This window comes from Cyprinodon variegatus, unplaced genomic scaffold (genome assembly GCF_000732505.1).
Source record: "Cyprinodon variegatus isolate N-32 unplaced genomic scaffold, C_variegatus-1.0 Scaffold1723, whole genome shotgun sequence".
NCBI classification, from domain to species: Eukaryota; Metazoa; Chordata; class Actinopteri; order Cyprinodontiformes; family Cyprinodontidae; genus Cyprinodon; species Cyprinodon variegatus.
In genome coordinates, this window is record NW_015152176.1 from 56,005 (window position 1) to 68,087 (window position 12,083).

Genomic DNA, 12,083 nt, shown 5'->3' on the forward strand with positions numbered 1-12,083 from the left:
CAGCAGCAGCAGCAGCAGCCAGAAACTGTAAGGCTGAACCCCGGATCTCCCCGGCCCTGATAGCCAACTCCAATATATTCCAGGTGCTGCAGCCTCACCTGTCTGTACTGAAGGGGCGGAGCCAGGAAACAGTTATCCACAGCAGCAAAAAATACAACTGAACAAATTCCTGATTTCAGAATAAAGTCAAAGCAAACTTCAAACCAAAATATTTCACGTTCATGTTTGTCATAAATCTGAGAAAAATAGTAAACTAGAAATAATAAAATACTCAAACGTAAATCAAGCTTTTGGCTCCAAAATGAAAAAATAAACTTAATCTATTTTAATGTTTTTCAGTGGATTTAATATTGGAATTTATTTAATTGACACCAATGTAGCATTGCTGCCTGTTGACTCCTGCCCCTAAAATATCTGTGCACGCCCCTGTTTACATTAACTTTTAATGCAGAAAGAAAAGCCAACAAACTAAATCAGGATTTTCCTGCTTTTCTAATTAGAATTTCTATATTTTTCAGGTCATAGCGGGTTTCGAACCAGCAACCCTTCCAGCCAATCTGAACTCACCTTCCATCAGAGAAATCTTCTGGAACTCGAAGGGAATCTGGTTCTTCTTTGCAAACATATAAACGGAGCGACATGGCTGAGAGAAAAGGTCCAGATAAAGTTCCAGAGCCATGATCACTACTAGTTATACTAGTTATACTAGTTCTACTGTAACTAGTTCTACTGTAACTAGTTCTACTGCTAGTAGAGCTGCTGCTGCAGAGGAGCTGTCCGCTTGTTCTGCAGAAACTGAGATTAAAAAGAAAAAAACAACCGGAAGTCCTGAGAGAAACTCCCACATTTTTTCAACATAAACTTTTAAAGGAAGCAAAAATAAACGATTAAGATTTTCAAACTAAACTCACAAAGCAACAAAAATTAATTTAAAAGATTTTTTTTTTCTTTTTTAAACTATGAATTACCTGAGAATGAAAAATATTACTGATTATAAACCTGCAGCTAAGTTTTGCAGAGTTTATCTAGATGATAATAAAGCTGCCTGTAGAAAATAGAAACCAGAACTTTATTTGTTCATTCCTGGTTTTTATTCTGAGGTTTTTTTCTGGAGGATCGCAGCTGAAGTTGGCTTCTGATTCAGGAAATAAATAAATTCATTTTTTCTTCCTTCAGCTTCTTTAATCTGCTCTAATTAAAAAACTAAAACACATAGAAACATCTAACCTGGACTAGATTCTTCTGAACTAGAATATTTCAAACCAGGTCTATAATTTCTGCTGATTAGTGAAACTTTAATTAATTAAACCACATATATAATGCAGCCCCTCCTGCTCTGATGTTTGTTCAGCTTTGTCTCAGATTGAAGATTTATTACAGAGAAAAATCCACAACAGAGAAAGTTTTACACCTAACAAGGAATAATATCAGAGGAATAAAACATCAAATCCTCACTAATAAACTAAAATCAATGTTTAAACTGCTGTTATTTGCAGTGTTTTACTTTTTCCTGGTATTTTTATGCAATAAGATCAGATTCCTTTGACATGTTTTCATATCTTCATCTCTATGTGACTCAGTTTAATCCTCTTCTTCTTAGAAAAGCTGCAGGTTTCTGTCATTTATTCAGGTTTTAATAAAGAAGGTACTGAATGTTTTCGTTCCATCTGCAGTCATGAGCTAAAAGCTCTGATGATGCAGTAAAACATCTGGATCCATTAGACCCAGGAAGCCTCCAGATGTTCAGTAGGAGACCCTCCTTCAGGCAGAAGGTCCAGATCTTCATCCAGTCCTGCTGCTTCAGTCTCCAAAGTATTGGATAAAGTTCTTCCATGATGCATCCAGGGATCTTTTTATTGCAGCCAAAACCGGGAAACTACGACCCCTGGCGTCCAGAAACCGGAACTACATCTTTCTAACATTTATTTTTCTGCTTTTCAACCTTTAAATGTTTGAACAGCCTAATAAATATTTATTTTTTTTTAGATCTGATCAGGTTTAACAGATTAAATCAGAAGCAGATCTGATAACGGAACCAGTCTGCAGTATTGGAACGTTACTGGGAAGGAACTGGAGCAGCTGTAGTGAACTAGAAGGTAAAATCACGGCTGAAGTGAAGGATGATGGGATTTATCATCTGGAACATCTGCTTCCATCACAGATGCTCCTCCCACCTTCTCTGGTCCTCCATCTTCTCCTCTCACACTAACTCCATTAAATACTGAGAGCTGCAGCAATAAAGACGACCATCGTTCAACATTTTGTCTTTATTTCATCTACAGGAAAAGAAATCGAGCCCAGAGCTGATCGGCTCCAGATGCTCCGACCCTGATCTACCATCTAACCTATAGACCCGTTTCAGATGGAATCAGAACCACCTGGTTCTGGATCAGGAGGAAGGTTGAACATCAACTAACAGAACATTCATCTGGGCCCAGTCCGCTCAGATCGGTGCGTCTGTGGAATGAGGTCAGGGTCCAGGTGTTCTGCCATTTGGACCGCCATTCTTCACAGGAAGCTCATCACGGTTCCCTTCTTCCCGACCTGGTGAGGCTGCAGCTCATGGAACTGGATCACAATCCTGCAAACGAGAAAAAATCCTACAGTCATGAAACAGGTTGAGGAANAGAAAAGCTGCAGGTTTCTGTCATTTATTCAGGTTTTAATAAAGAAGGTACTGAATGTTTTCGTTCCATCTGCAGTCATGAGCTAAAAGCTGTGATGATGCAGTAAAACATCTGGATCCATCAGACCCAGGAAGCCTCCAGATGTTCAGTAGGAGACCCTCCTTCAGGCAGAAGGTCCAGATCTTCATCCAGTCCTGCTGCTTCAGTCTCCAAAGTATTGGATGAAGTTCTTCAATGATGCATCCAGGGATCTTTTTATTGCAGCCAAAACCGGGAAACTACGACCCCTGGCGTCCAGAAACCGGAACTACATTATTTCTAACATTTATTTTGCTGCTTTTTAACCTTTAAATGTTTGAACAGCCTAATAAATATTTATATTTTTTTATCAGATCTGATCAGGTTTAACAGATTAAATCAGAAGCAGATCTGATAACGGAACCAGTCTGCAGTATTGGAACGTTACTGGGAAGGAACTGGAGCAGCTGTAGTGAGGCGCAGTAGTGAACTAAAAGGTAAAATCACGGCTGAAGTGAAGGATGATGGGTATTTATCCAGAACATCTGCTTCCATCACAGATGCTCCTCCCACCCTCTCTGGTCCTCCATCTTCTCCTCTCACACTAACTTCATTAAATACTGAGATCTGCAGCAATAAAGACGACCATCGTTCAACATTTTGTCTTTATTTCATCTACAGGAAAAGAAATCGAGCCCAGAGCTGATCGGCTCCAGATACTCCGACCCTGATCAACCATCCAACCTATAGACCCGTTTCAGATGGAATCAGAACCACCTGGTTCTGGAGGAAGGTTGAACATCAGCTAACAGAACGTTTGGGCCCAGTCCGCTCAGATCGGTGCGTCTGTGGAATGAGGTCAGGGTCCAGGTGTTCTGCCGTTTGGACCGCCGTTCTTCACAGGAAGCTCATCACGGTTCCCTTCTTCCCGACCTGGTGAGGCTGCAGCTCATGGAACTGGATCACAATCCTGCAAACGAGAAAAAATCCTACAGTCATGAAACAGGTTGAGGAATACGTCTGCGGCCACGGGAAACCGTCTGCGGCCACGGGAAACCGTCTGCGGCAACGGGAAACCGTCTGCGGCCACGGGAAACCGTCTGCGGCCACGGGAAACCGTCTGCGGCAACGGGAAACCGTCTGCGGCCACGGGAAACCTTCTGCGGCCACGGGAAACCGTCTGCAGAAACGGGAAACCGTCTGCGGCCACGGGAAACCGTTTGCAGAAACGGGAAACCGTCTGCAGCCACGGGAAACCGTCTGCAGAAACGGGAAACCGTCTGCGGCCACGGGAAACCGTCTGCGGCCACGGGAAACCGCCTGCGGCCACGGGAAACCGTCTGCGGCCACGGGAAACCGTCTGCGGCAACAAGAAACCGTCTGCGGCAACAAGAAACTGTCTGCGGAGAAGGGAAACCGTCTGCGGCCACGGGAAACCGTTTGCGGCCACAGGAAACCGTCTGCAGAAACGGGAAACCGTCTGCGGCAACAAGAAACCGTCTGAGGCAACAAGAAACCGTCTGCGGAGACGGGAAACCGTCTGCGGCCACGGGAAACCGTCTGCGGCCACGGGAGACCGTCTGCGGCCACGGGAGACCGTCTGCGGCCACGGGAGACCGTCTGCGGCCACGGGAGACCGTCTGCGGCCACGGGAAACCGTCTGCGGCCACGGGAAACCGTCTGCAGAAACGGGAAACCGTCTGCAGAAACGGGAAACCGTCTGCGGCCACGGGAAACCGTCTGCAGAAACGTGAAACCGTCTGCAGAAACGTGAAACCGTCTGCAGAAACGTGAAACCGTCTGCGGCCACGTGAAACCGTCTGCGGCCACGGGAAACCGTCTGCGGCCACGGGAAACCGTCTGCGGCCACGGGAAACCGTCTGCGGCCACGGGAGACCGTCTGCGGCCACAGGAAACCGTCTGCGGCCACAGGAAACCGTCTGCAGAAACGGGAAACCGTCTGCGGAAACGGGAAACCGTCTGCGGCCACAGGAAACCGTCTGCGGAAACAGGAAACCGTCTGCAGAAACAGGAAACCGTCTGCAGCCACAGGTAGACATCTGCTGCGTTGCTCTTGGAAAGACTGGATTTGATGAAACTTTTAAGCCTCTCAGTATAAAATAAATATTTTGATGGAGATGAGAAATCTGCTTCCTGGTCCGATGAAGAACCGATAATCTGCATCCAACCATTTAAAGGGGAACGCTGCTTTTTTTTACATTTATATATTTTTTTAAAACAAAGTGGCGCATGTATGACGTCATCCCATTAGCTAGAATGAATAGAAGGGGTAGAGCGTAGCCGCCTGCTGTGATGTACTTTGGTTAAATAAAGCTTAAAAAAAAATAAACTCCAATCCAGCGCACGGATGACGTCATACACATTCTGCTTTGTTTTTAAAAGATATATAAAATCTAACGGTGGATGTCTGGGGGACAGTGATTGGCCTCCATGTTCTGAATGCTGGCGTACCATAGAGAATAAATGATGAACAGTTTAGTTTGTGCCTTCAAGTCGTTGCCCATAGGAAGACGTTACTGGATATAACCTAACGGAATATCTTCAGAACGGCTCCAAATGACACTAAACTCATCTGGGAGAGAAGAACATGATGGAATAACGGAAAATCAAGGAAACAATGGAAAAAAAACAGTGTTTCCCTTTAATTAAACAGTCTTAGTTTTAGGGAATATAGAAGAATTATGCTCTAATATATTTTACTTTGACAAACCGGATCTGTTTGTTGCGATTGAAATAGCGGATCCTGACCTGGCCGGACCGGAGCGGAGTAAGAAATGAACATTATGACCATCGGACCGGGATTCTGTTCGACTCAGATTCCAAAAGCAGCAGAAATTCCTGACAAACCTCAGAAGGACAAAAACATTTTATTTAAAGACTGAATGAAAATCCTGAACTCTGAAATCAGACCAAGAAGAAAGTTGGAAGTTTGAAAACAGAAAGGTCCTGATCAGAGAGCCACAGGAGGAGCTGGGGGGTCTCAGGGGGCTGCAGCCCTGCACGTCCATGGAAAGATGAGTGGAAGGAAAAAATGTGGAGGAACAGAGGCAGAAGAAACACAGAGAACCACCGAGCGAAGTCCAGCAGGACCAGGTACCCACCCATCCCCACGAAGGCCCTAATGTTTAATCATCACCATGGTAACGCCAGCAAATGGATCCACCAGAACCGACCGTGCTAAAGGCCCATAAATGGACCAGAGTTTCCTGAAGACCTGAGCAGAACCGCTGGTTGATCTCCTGCAGGCCCACCGAGAAAAAACATATGGGGTAGAAAAATCTAGAAAATATCAGAAGTACTGGGAGGTTTTAGGTAACAGAGGATCCTAAAGGTCAGCGGGGTCAACGACGGAAACACAAGCCACATCCTACAGAGAGTCCTCTAGATCTAGAGTTAATAGAACACAGACTCACCTGTCCTCAGTCAGACCCAGCTCTTTGGTCAGGAAGCTGAAGATCTTGGCGCTGTGCTCCTTGTTCTTCTCGGCGCTGTCCGTCACAGAGATGGCCAACACGGACAGCACCACGCATGGCGAGCAGGAGCCGTTCATCAGCATGGGCAGACCCGGATGGACCACCACGTTCATCCTCTGGGAGATCCAGAAGAAAACAGAACCGGTCAAGATCCCAGACCCAAACGGAGCAGCTCTATTATTCCCATTGCTTCTAAGATTTCTAAGGAAACCAGCAGGTTGAATCCAGTCGCTGACTCTCAGGATACTGCATGCGGCGACAGTGGGGAGGAAAAATATATCAGATCTGACTGTTCTTAACGGAGCACTTTGCTCTCAGAGATATAGAGATATAGTTCTGCTGCTATAGGCTTAGACTGCTGGAGGACATAGGGACCATCATTCTATCTATGCTTTGTTCTCATGAACCAGAACCAATCAGATCACAGCATCCCTCTATCACCGAGTCGGCTGCTTTGGTTCCTCTGAGTGAGGCGGCCCGTTAGAACCGAACAGAACCAGAACACTGCGGTACCGCTGAGTATGATGATGGTCCCACGGCCGGAACCAATGGTACCGTAACGCATGGCCGCGGGAAGAGGGCATGCTGGAGCCCCCCCTAGTGGTGGGAGGGAAATTATCAAATAAAATTATTAAAAATACTTTGCAAAATTTGTAAATATCTTATAAATATTTCAGGAAATGATTGACTTTTTAAAAAATTTTCCTATAAATTTGGATTTTATTTTATTTATTTTGAGGCCTAATCAACACAAGTTCACGAAACTGAAGTTGTCACGGCAACGTCAAGCAGGCTAGTGGTCGGTGAGTAAAGAGGCATCCCGCTCGCTGCAGCAGACTCATAAATGAACATAATCTGACAGAAACCAGGAGGAAATACGGCTCAGAATCGCCAGTGAAGAACTCTGGTACCGTAACCATGACAACGGAGAGCCGCCAGAGTGAGGAGACCGTCCGCCGCCTCTGATGGCAGTGAGTTTAATTAATAGTGCATATATTCACCTGATGTCTGTGTTACAGATCCTGGTTTTACACTGAAGTGACAATAAAGTAGAGAATCTAAATCTATTTATTTATTTATTCTATTTTAAAACAGGCTTTAGGCTCAGAGGCCTTTAGTCCAAAAAAACTAAAACATTTTCACGGCACCTCCTGTTCAAAATGGCTTCCAGCGGCCCAAAGAAGCAGCGCTAGAACCCTGGTTCCCTCATTCAGTCCAACCAGAGGTCATCCATCTCTGGACCGGTCCAGAACAGGACCAGAACCTAAGCAGAGAGGATCAGGACCAGACTGTCGACCTTAAGGCGGCGCCAAGAGGACCAGAACCAAAGGTCCAAACATCGACAGCTGTCTGTAGACAGAACATTTAGAGAGATAAACGGATCAGAACCAAAACGGTAGATTGTTTCTTCTCTAGGTACAGAACTGGACTTTGTGGACCGAACCGGACTCTAAGGACAGAATGCGTCTCTGTGGACCGAACCAGTCTCTAAGGACAGAATCCGTCTCTTGGGCCAGAACTGGACTCTGTGGACCGAACCGTCCGTCTCTGTGGCTCCGCCCTGAAGGTCCGATTCTGACCAGGACCTCTGGGTTCTGCAGATCTGACGGTTCTTGGACCGCTCTGGTTCTGGAGAGGGAAGATTGAGAAGAAGGTTCTGGAGAAAGTTCAGATCTGTTGGACCTTCTTCTGAACAGTTTATGTAGAAAAGTCTTTTTTTCTACTAAATTGTTCCACAGAGAGCAAACAGAACCAAAGTCCAAACCCCAGCCTCTGGTTCTAGTCGCTCTGACGGTCACTGTCCTCACATGCGCGTTCCCGCGAGATTTAAATGTCGGGGCCGCTTTTAACGAGACAACACCGGCCGATGATCTGGTTCTGTCCGGGCTCCAGCGGGGGTCGGACCGGTCCAGGTGACCCGGCGGGTCGCTCACCTCCTCCGGCTTGTTTAGAGCCGCGGCGCAGATGGAGCAGAAGCTCCGGAGGAAATCCTCAGAGAAGCAGCCGGAGGCCAGGTTGCTCTGCAGGTCGATGAACGGCATCTTCACTTTAACTTCTGCCTCGGTCCAGCAGAACTGACGTCACCTCAATGACAGACTTTGATCTCAGGAGGATTCCGCTTCCGGCTCTAACTTTCAAAATAAAGCGCAGAAACGATCTGAGATGTTTTTTTATTGATTAATAAATTCAATTATTTATCTGAGAGATATTCTAATATTGGTTCTGATTCACTCAGCTTTCCTACCGCAGTCTGCGCACGTGCGCTTTACGCAGGTTCACCTGACGCGTCATATGACGCTGCTTCCGCTCAAAGGCAGCAGGTTGAAAGAAGCATAGATATCCATAATAAATTTATTAATTTATTAATTTATTATGGATATCTATGGAAAGAAGCATATCAGATAGCCGCCTCATTGGGCGCCATCTTGGGTCAGACCACAGTTCAGACGAGTCAGAGATAATATTACAATAACTAATTCTAAAACATAAATATATAATATATGACACAGATTAACTGATTAAAGAACAAATGTTTACATTAGCATAAATAATGATAAAAAAGCATAGTTTGAAAAAGAGTTTTAGAAAAACTTTAGACGAATTTATAAAGACAAAAAGCCTTTGGTTAGACCCAATGTAAATTTACCATTTACTACGATTTGACAATAAAGTCTTCACAATGACAATAAATAAAATTAACATAAGATTAATGAAACAAAAACAAAATAACTTTACTCTTTCGCAGTTTCCTCTATAGATCACAATACTCAAAGAGTAGCCTAATCCTTTAAAATACTGAATAATTATAATATACTATATAAATATATAAAATATGTAAAACATGATCTTATCATATAATAATATAAAACGTAACGTTTATCATATTAATATTTAATTGCAAAATATATAACTTTGCCTATATCTCATCCATTTTGACTTCAGTTTAATCTGAATAAATCTGTGTAATCTAACTAAAAGGTAATCTTAGAATTTGCTTTGTTCTTTTTAAGGAGTAGTGAAATGGAAGACATTATTGTAATATTATTTCTGACTGATTAAAATCAGATCTAAGGCGCCTCCTGCTCATTCTGACAGCAGCTGTCTGACTGTGGTCTGATCCAAGATGGCCGCCCTCTAGGAACGTAGGCCAGCGTCCAATGAGGCCTCCGCGTATAAAATGTCTGTGGAGGGAAGAGAAACTGCGCATGAATAGAACAAAACTGAAAGTTGTGATTAAATTCATTTGATTAAAAAAACATAAAAAAGTTAAATCAAAATAAATCAACCTTCAGAAGATTTTTTATATCTTATTATACAAAACGGAATATTAAGAAGTAGATAGAATAAAATAGATCAAGTAAATGTTTTTATATTTTAATTGCTGACAGATGGTCTGACTTTTAAAATTCAGATGAAAAACGTCATCAAATGTAAAAAAAAAAAATTAGAGGTGTAGAATCTGAATGAATTACTGAACGGTTATTTTGTTTTTGATGCATTATTGCCATTATTTAATTAATCCTCTGATCTTTGTTGCACATAATATGACCTGCCACATGGTGGCGCTGTCCTCCATACTGTAGCATTATTAAAGCGTTGATCTAATATCGATTATAGTTTAAACTTATTTATCTTTTCTTTCTCATATCTGATGAAAATCTGTGAATTTCTAGAAGATAAAATCGAATTAATCTTAAAATGTTTTATTGAATCAAACTGAAATAATGAAGCTGCTGTCAGATGAAATAGATCCGGTGGGAAACTCAGAAAATAAATCAAACATAAAAGTTTATTATCCTGATTTGTAAAACAAATGCCTTAAAGTTTGGCTGATTTTCTGTATCTGTGGATTAACTCGGATTAAATAAAAAAATCCTGAAAGTCCGTTTAAATTCATTGTTTCCTCTTCAGCCAATCATAACAGGCTAAAGTTGGAGTATAAAAAGGTGCACAGTAATAAACTATGACCCCCGTCCGCGCGCCTCATTCATCCAAACGCAGCTCTGTGGCGCATCTCCTCCCAGCTCTCATCAGGGGATCTTTCTTCCTCCTCACCTGAAAAACGCGACCAGCTGAGGAGATGCTTCTGTGCCGGACTGCGCTCTGCTTCAGCCTCTTGGCCGTTCTGTTTCCAGTGGTTCTGAGCGAGCAGGAGGCGCAGCAGCAGCCGCCCTCCGCCGCCAGCCTCCCGGACGCGGAGCAGTGCCTCACCTGCGAAGTGCGGCAGCACATGAAGACCATGCGGCTGAACGCGATCAAGTCCCAGATCCTGAGCAAGCTGCGGATGAAGGAGGCTCCGAACATCAGCAGGGACACCGTGCAGCAGCTGCTCCCCAAAGCGCCGCCGCTGCAGCAGCTGCTCGACCAGTACGACGTGCTGGGAGACGACAGCAGGGATTTGCTTCTGGAAGAGGACGACGAGCACGCGACTACAGAGACAGTGATGATCACGGCCTCTGAACGTAAGTCTGCGTTTGGGTTCAGGTCCGCGGGTGGAAAACTCAGCCAGTGCGTAAAACCTGGTTTTACCAACTTTTACGCACGAGATGAAAAAATAACAATCTCACCCACAGAAATGCAAACACACATTTTTGCATTGAACGTGGAGTTTTGCATATTTTGGTGATTATTTTTTTTTACATTTTCTAACTAAACCTGTTTATTATAGATCTTGTAAAGCAATAAAATAGTTTCTTGGAGTTTTTATGCGTAAAACCAGGTTCTATGTGCCAGAACTGGAGAAGGAGCGTTTATTATGGCATCACCTGGAGTTTTTTAGTTTTTTTGGTGGATAAAGGTTTAATAAAACCAGAAATAAAGGCTGTTAAATTTAGCTTTTTCAAGACAAAAACGTGACGGATTCTGCGCCTGTTTAGATCATAAAACGATGTCCCCCCCTCCATAGGAGTGATGGCAACCATTTATGTTTGCGTTATACTGAGATTTTGATATAAAAGGATTTATTAACAATCTTGAAACAATTGTCTTTATGTTTTTAAGCCTATAAAATACATTATAGCGAAATGATTAAATTCGTTTTACGCACAAAATGCTGCAATAAAAGCCGTTAAATGTTTGCGTTTGAAGGATTTTCTGGGTGATGATGAAGAATTTATATTAATGATTAAAAACTGTTTTTCTGGTTATTTTCTTATAGATTATAAATATGTATATTATTTTAACTTTTTACATGTATCTGATAAAAAAAAAACTGCAAGAAGAATCGACAAAAACATTAAACACACAATGACAATCCGCCACTTGATGGATGAGGAGCCATAAAAGCGCAGAAGTGAAAATAAAACCTAATAAAATAAATAAAATAAAAACTTCCTGCAGATGAAGCTCACTTCCAAGTCAGAAATGTTCCTCTTTGTTGGACCTGGAGCTAAAAGCATGAAGTCGGTTCGGTTCGGATTTAGTCTAAAGGTCCAGAAGTTCCAAACTGCAAATGTTTTAATCTCTGGTTTGTTTTAATTAAAATTTCAATCTCATTTCATTATTCCCCCCCTCCTCCCTGTTTGTGCAGCCAGCTCCGTGGTGCAGGTGGACGGCCATCCAAAGTGCTGCTTCTTCTCCTTCATCCAGAAGCTGCAGGCGAACCGGATCGTCCGCGCGCAGCTCTGGGTCCACATGCGTCCCGCCAGAGAAGCGACCACCGTCTTCCTGCAGATCTCCCGCCTGATGCCGGCCACGGAGGGGAAGAGGCACATACGGATCCGCTCCCTGAAGATCGACGTCAGCGCCGGGGTCAGCTCGTGGCAGAGCATCGACGTCAAACAGGTGCTGGCGGTGTGGCTGCGGCAGCCGGAGACCAACTGGGGCATCCAGATCAACGCCTTCGACTCCACGGGGAATGACCTGGCAGTGACCTCTGCAGAGCCTGGAGAGGAAGGACTGGTGAGTTTACCTGGCAGGGGCGGGTTTAGGAAATGTGGGGCCC

At 43.8% G+C, this 12,083-nt stretch overlaps 3 protein-coding genes across 3 annotated transcripts in view; 1 reads left to right on the top strand and 2 right to left on the bottom strand.

Annotated features, from left to right (window-relative positions):
• LOC107104401 (glutathione S-transferase theta-4-like) overlaps nucleotides 1-756 on the bottom strand; it is a 3,679-nt gene extending 2,923 nt beyond the window's left edge. Inside the window, exon 1 of the mRNA XM_015404395.1 lies at nucleotides 518-756. Coding sequence (XP_015259881.1) covers nucleotides 518-679 — 162 coding nt within the window. The 5' untranslated portion in view covers nucleotides 680-756. The remainder of the gene's footprint in view (nucleotides 1-517) is intronic.
• Nucleotides 757-3,409: 2,653 nt separating this feature from the next.
• ddt (D-dopachrome tautomerase) lies at nucleotides 3,410-8,378 on the bottom strand. The gene is made up of 3 exons (XM_015404393.1): nucleotides 8,074-8,378; nucleotides 6,080-6,255; nucleotides 3,410-3,615 (listed from the first exon to the last, which is right to left on the bottom strand). The coding sequence occupies exons 1-3, from the start codon at nucleotides 8,179-8,181 to the stop codon at nucleotides 3,543-3,545; spliced, it is 357 nt and encodes a 118-aa protein (XP_015259879.1). The 5' UTR covers nucleotides 8,182-8,378; the 3' UTR covers nucleotides 3,410-3,542.
• Nucleotides 8,379-10,144: 1,766 nt separating this feature from the next.
• The window catches only part of LOC107104398 (growth/differentiation factor 8-like), a 7,967-nt gene continuing 6,028 nt past the window's right edge, over nucleotides 10,145-12,083 (top strand). The window contains exons 1-2 of the mRNA XM_015404392.1: nucleotides 10,145-10,602; nucleotides 11,670-12,040. Coding sequence (XP_015259878.1) covers nucleotides 10,221-10,602; nucleotides 11,670-12,040 — 753 coding nt within the window. The 5' untranslated portion in view covers nucleotides 10,145-10,220. The remainder of the gene's footprint in view (nucleotides 10,603-11,669; nucleotides 12,041-12,083) is intronic.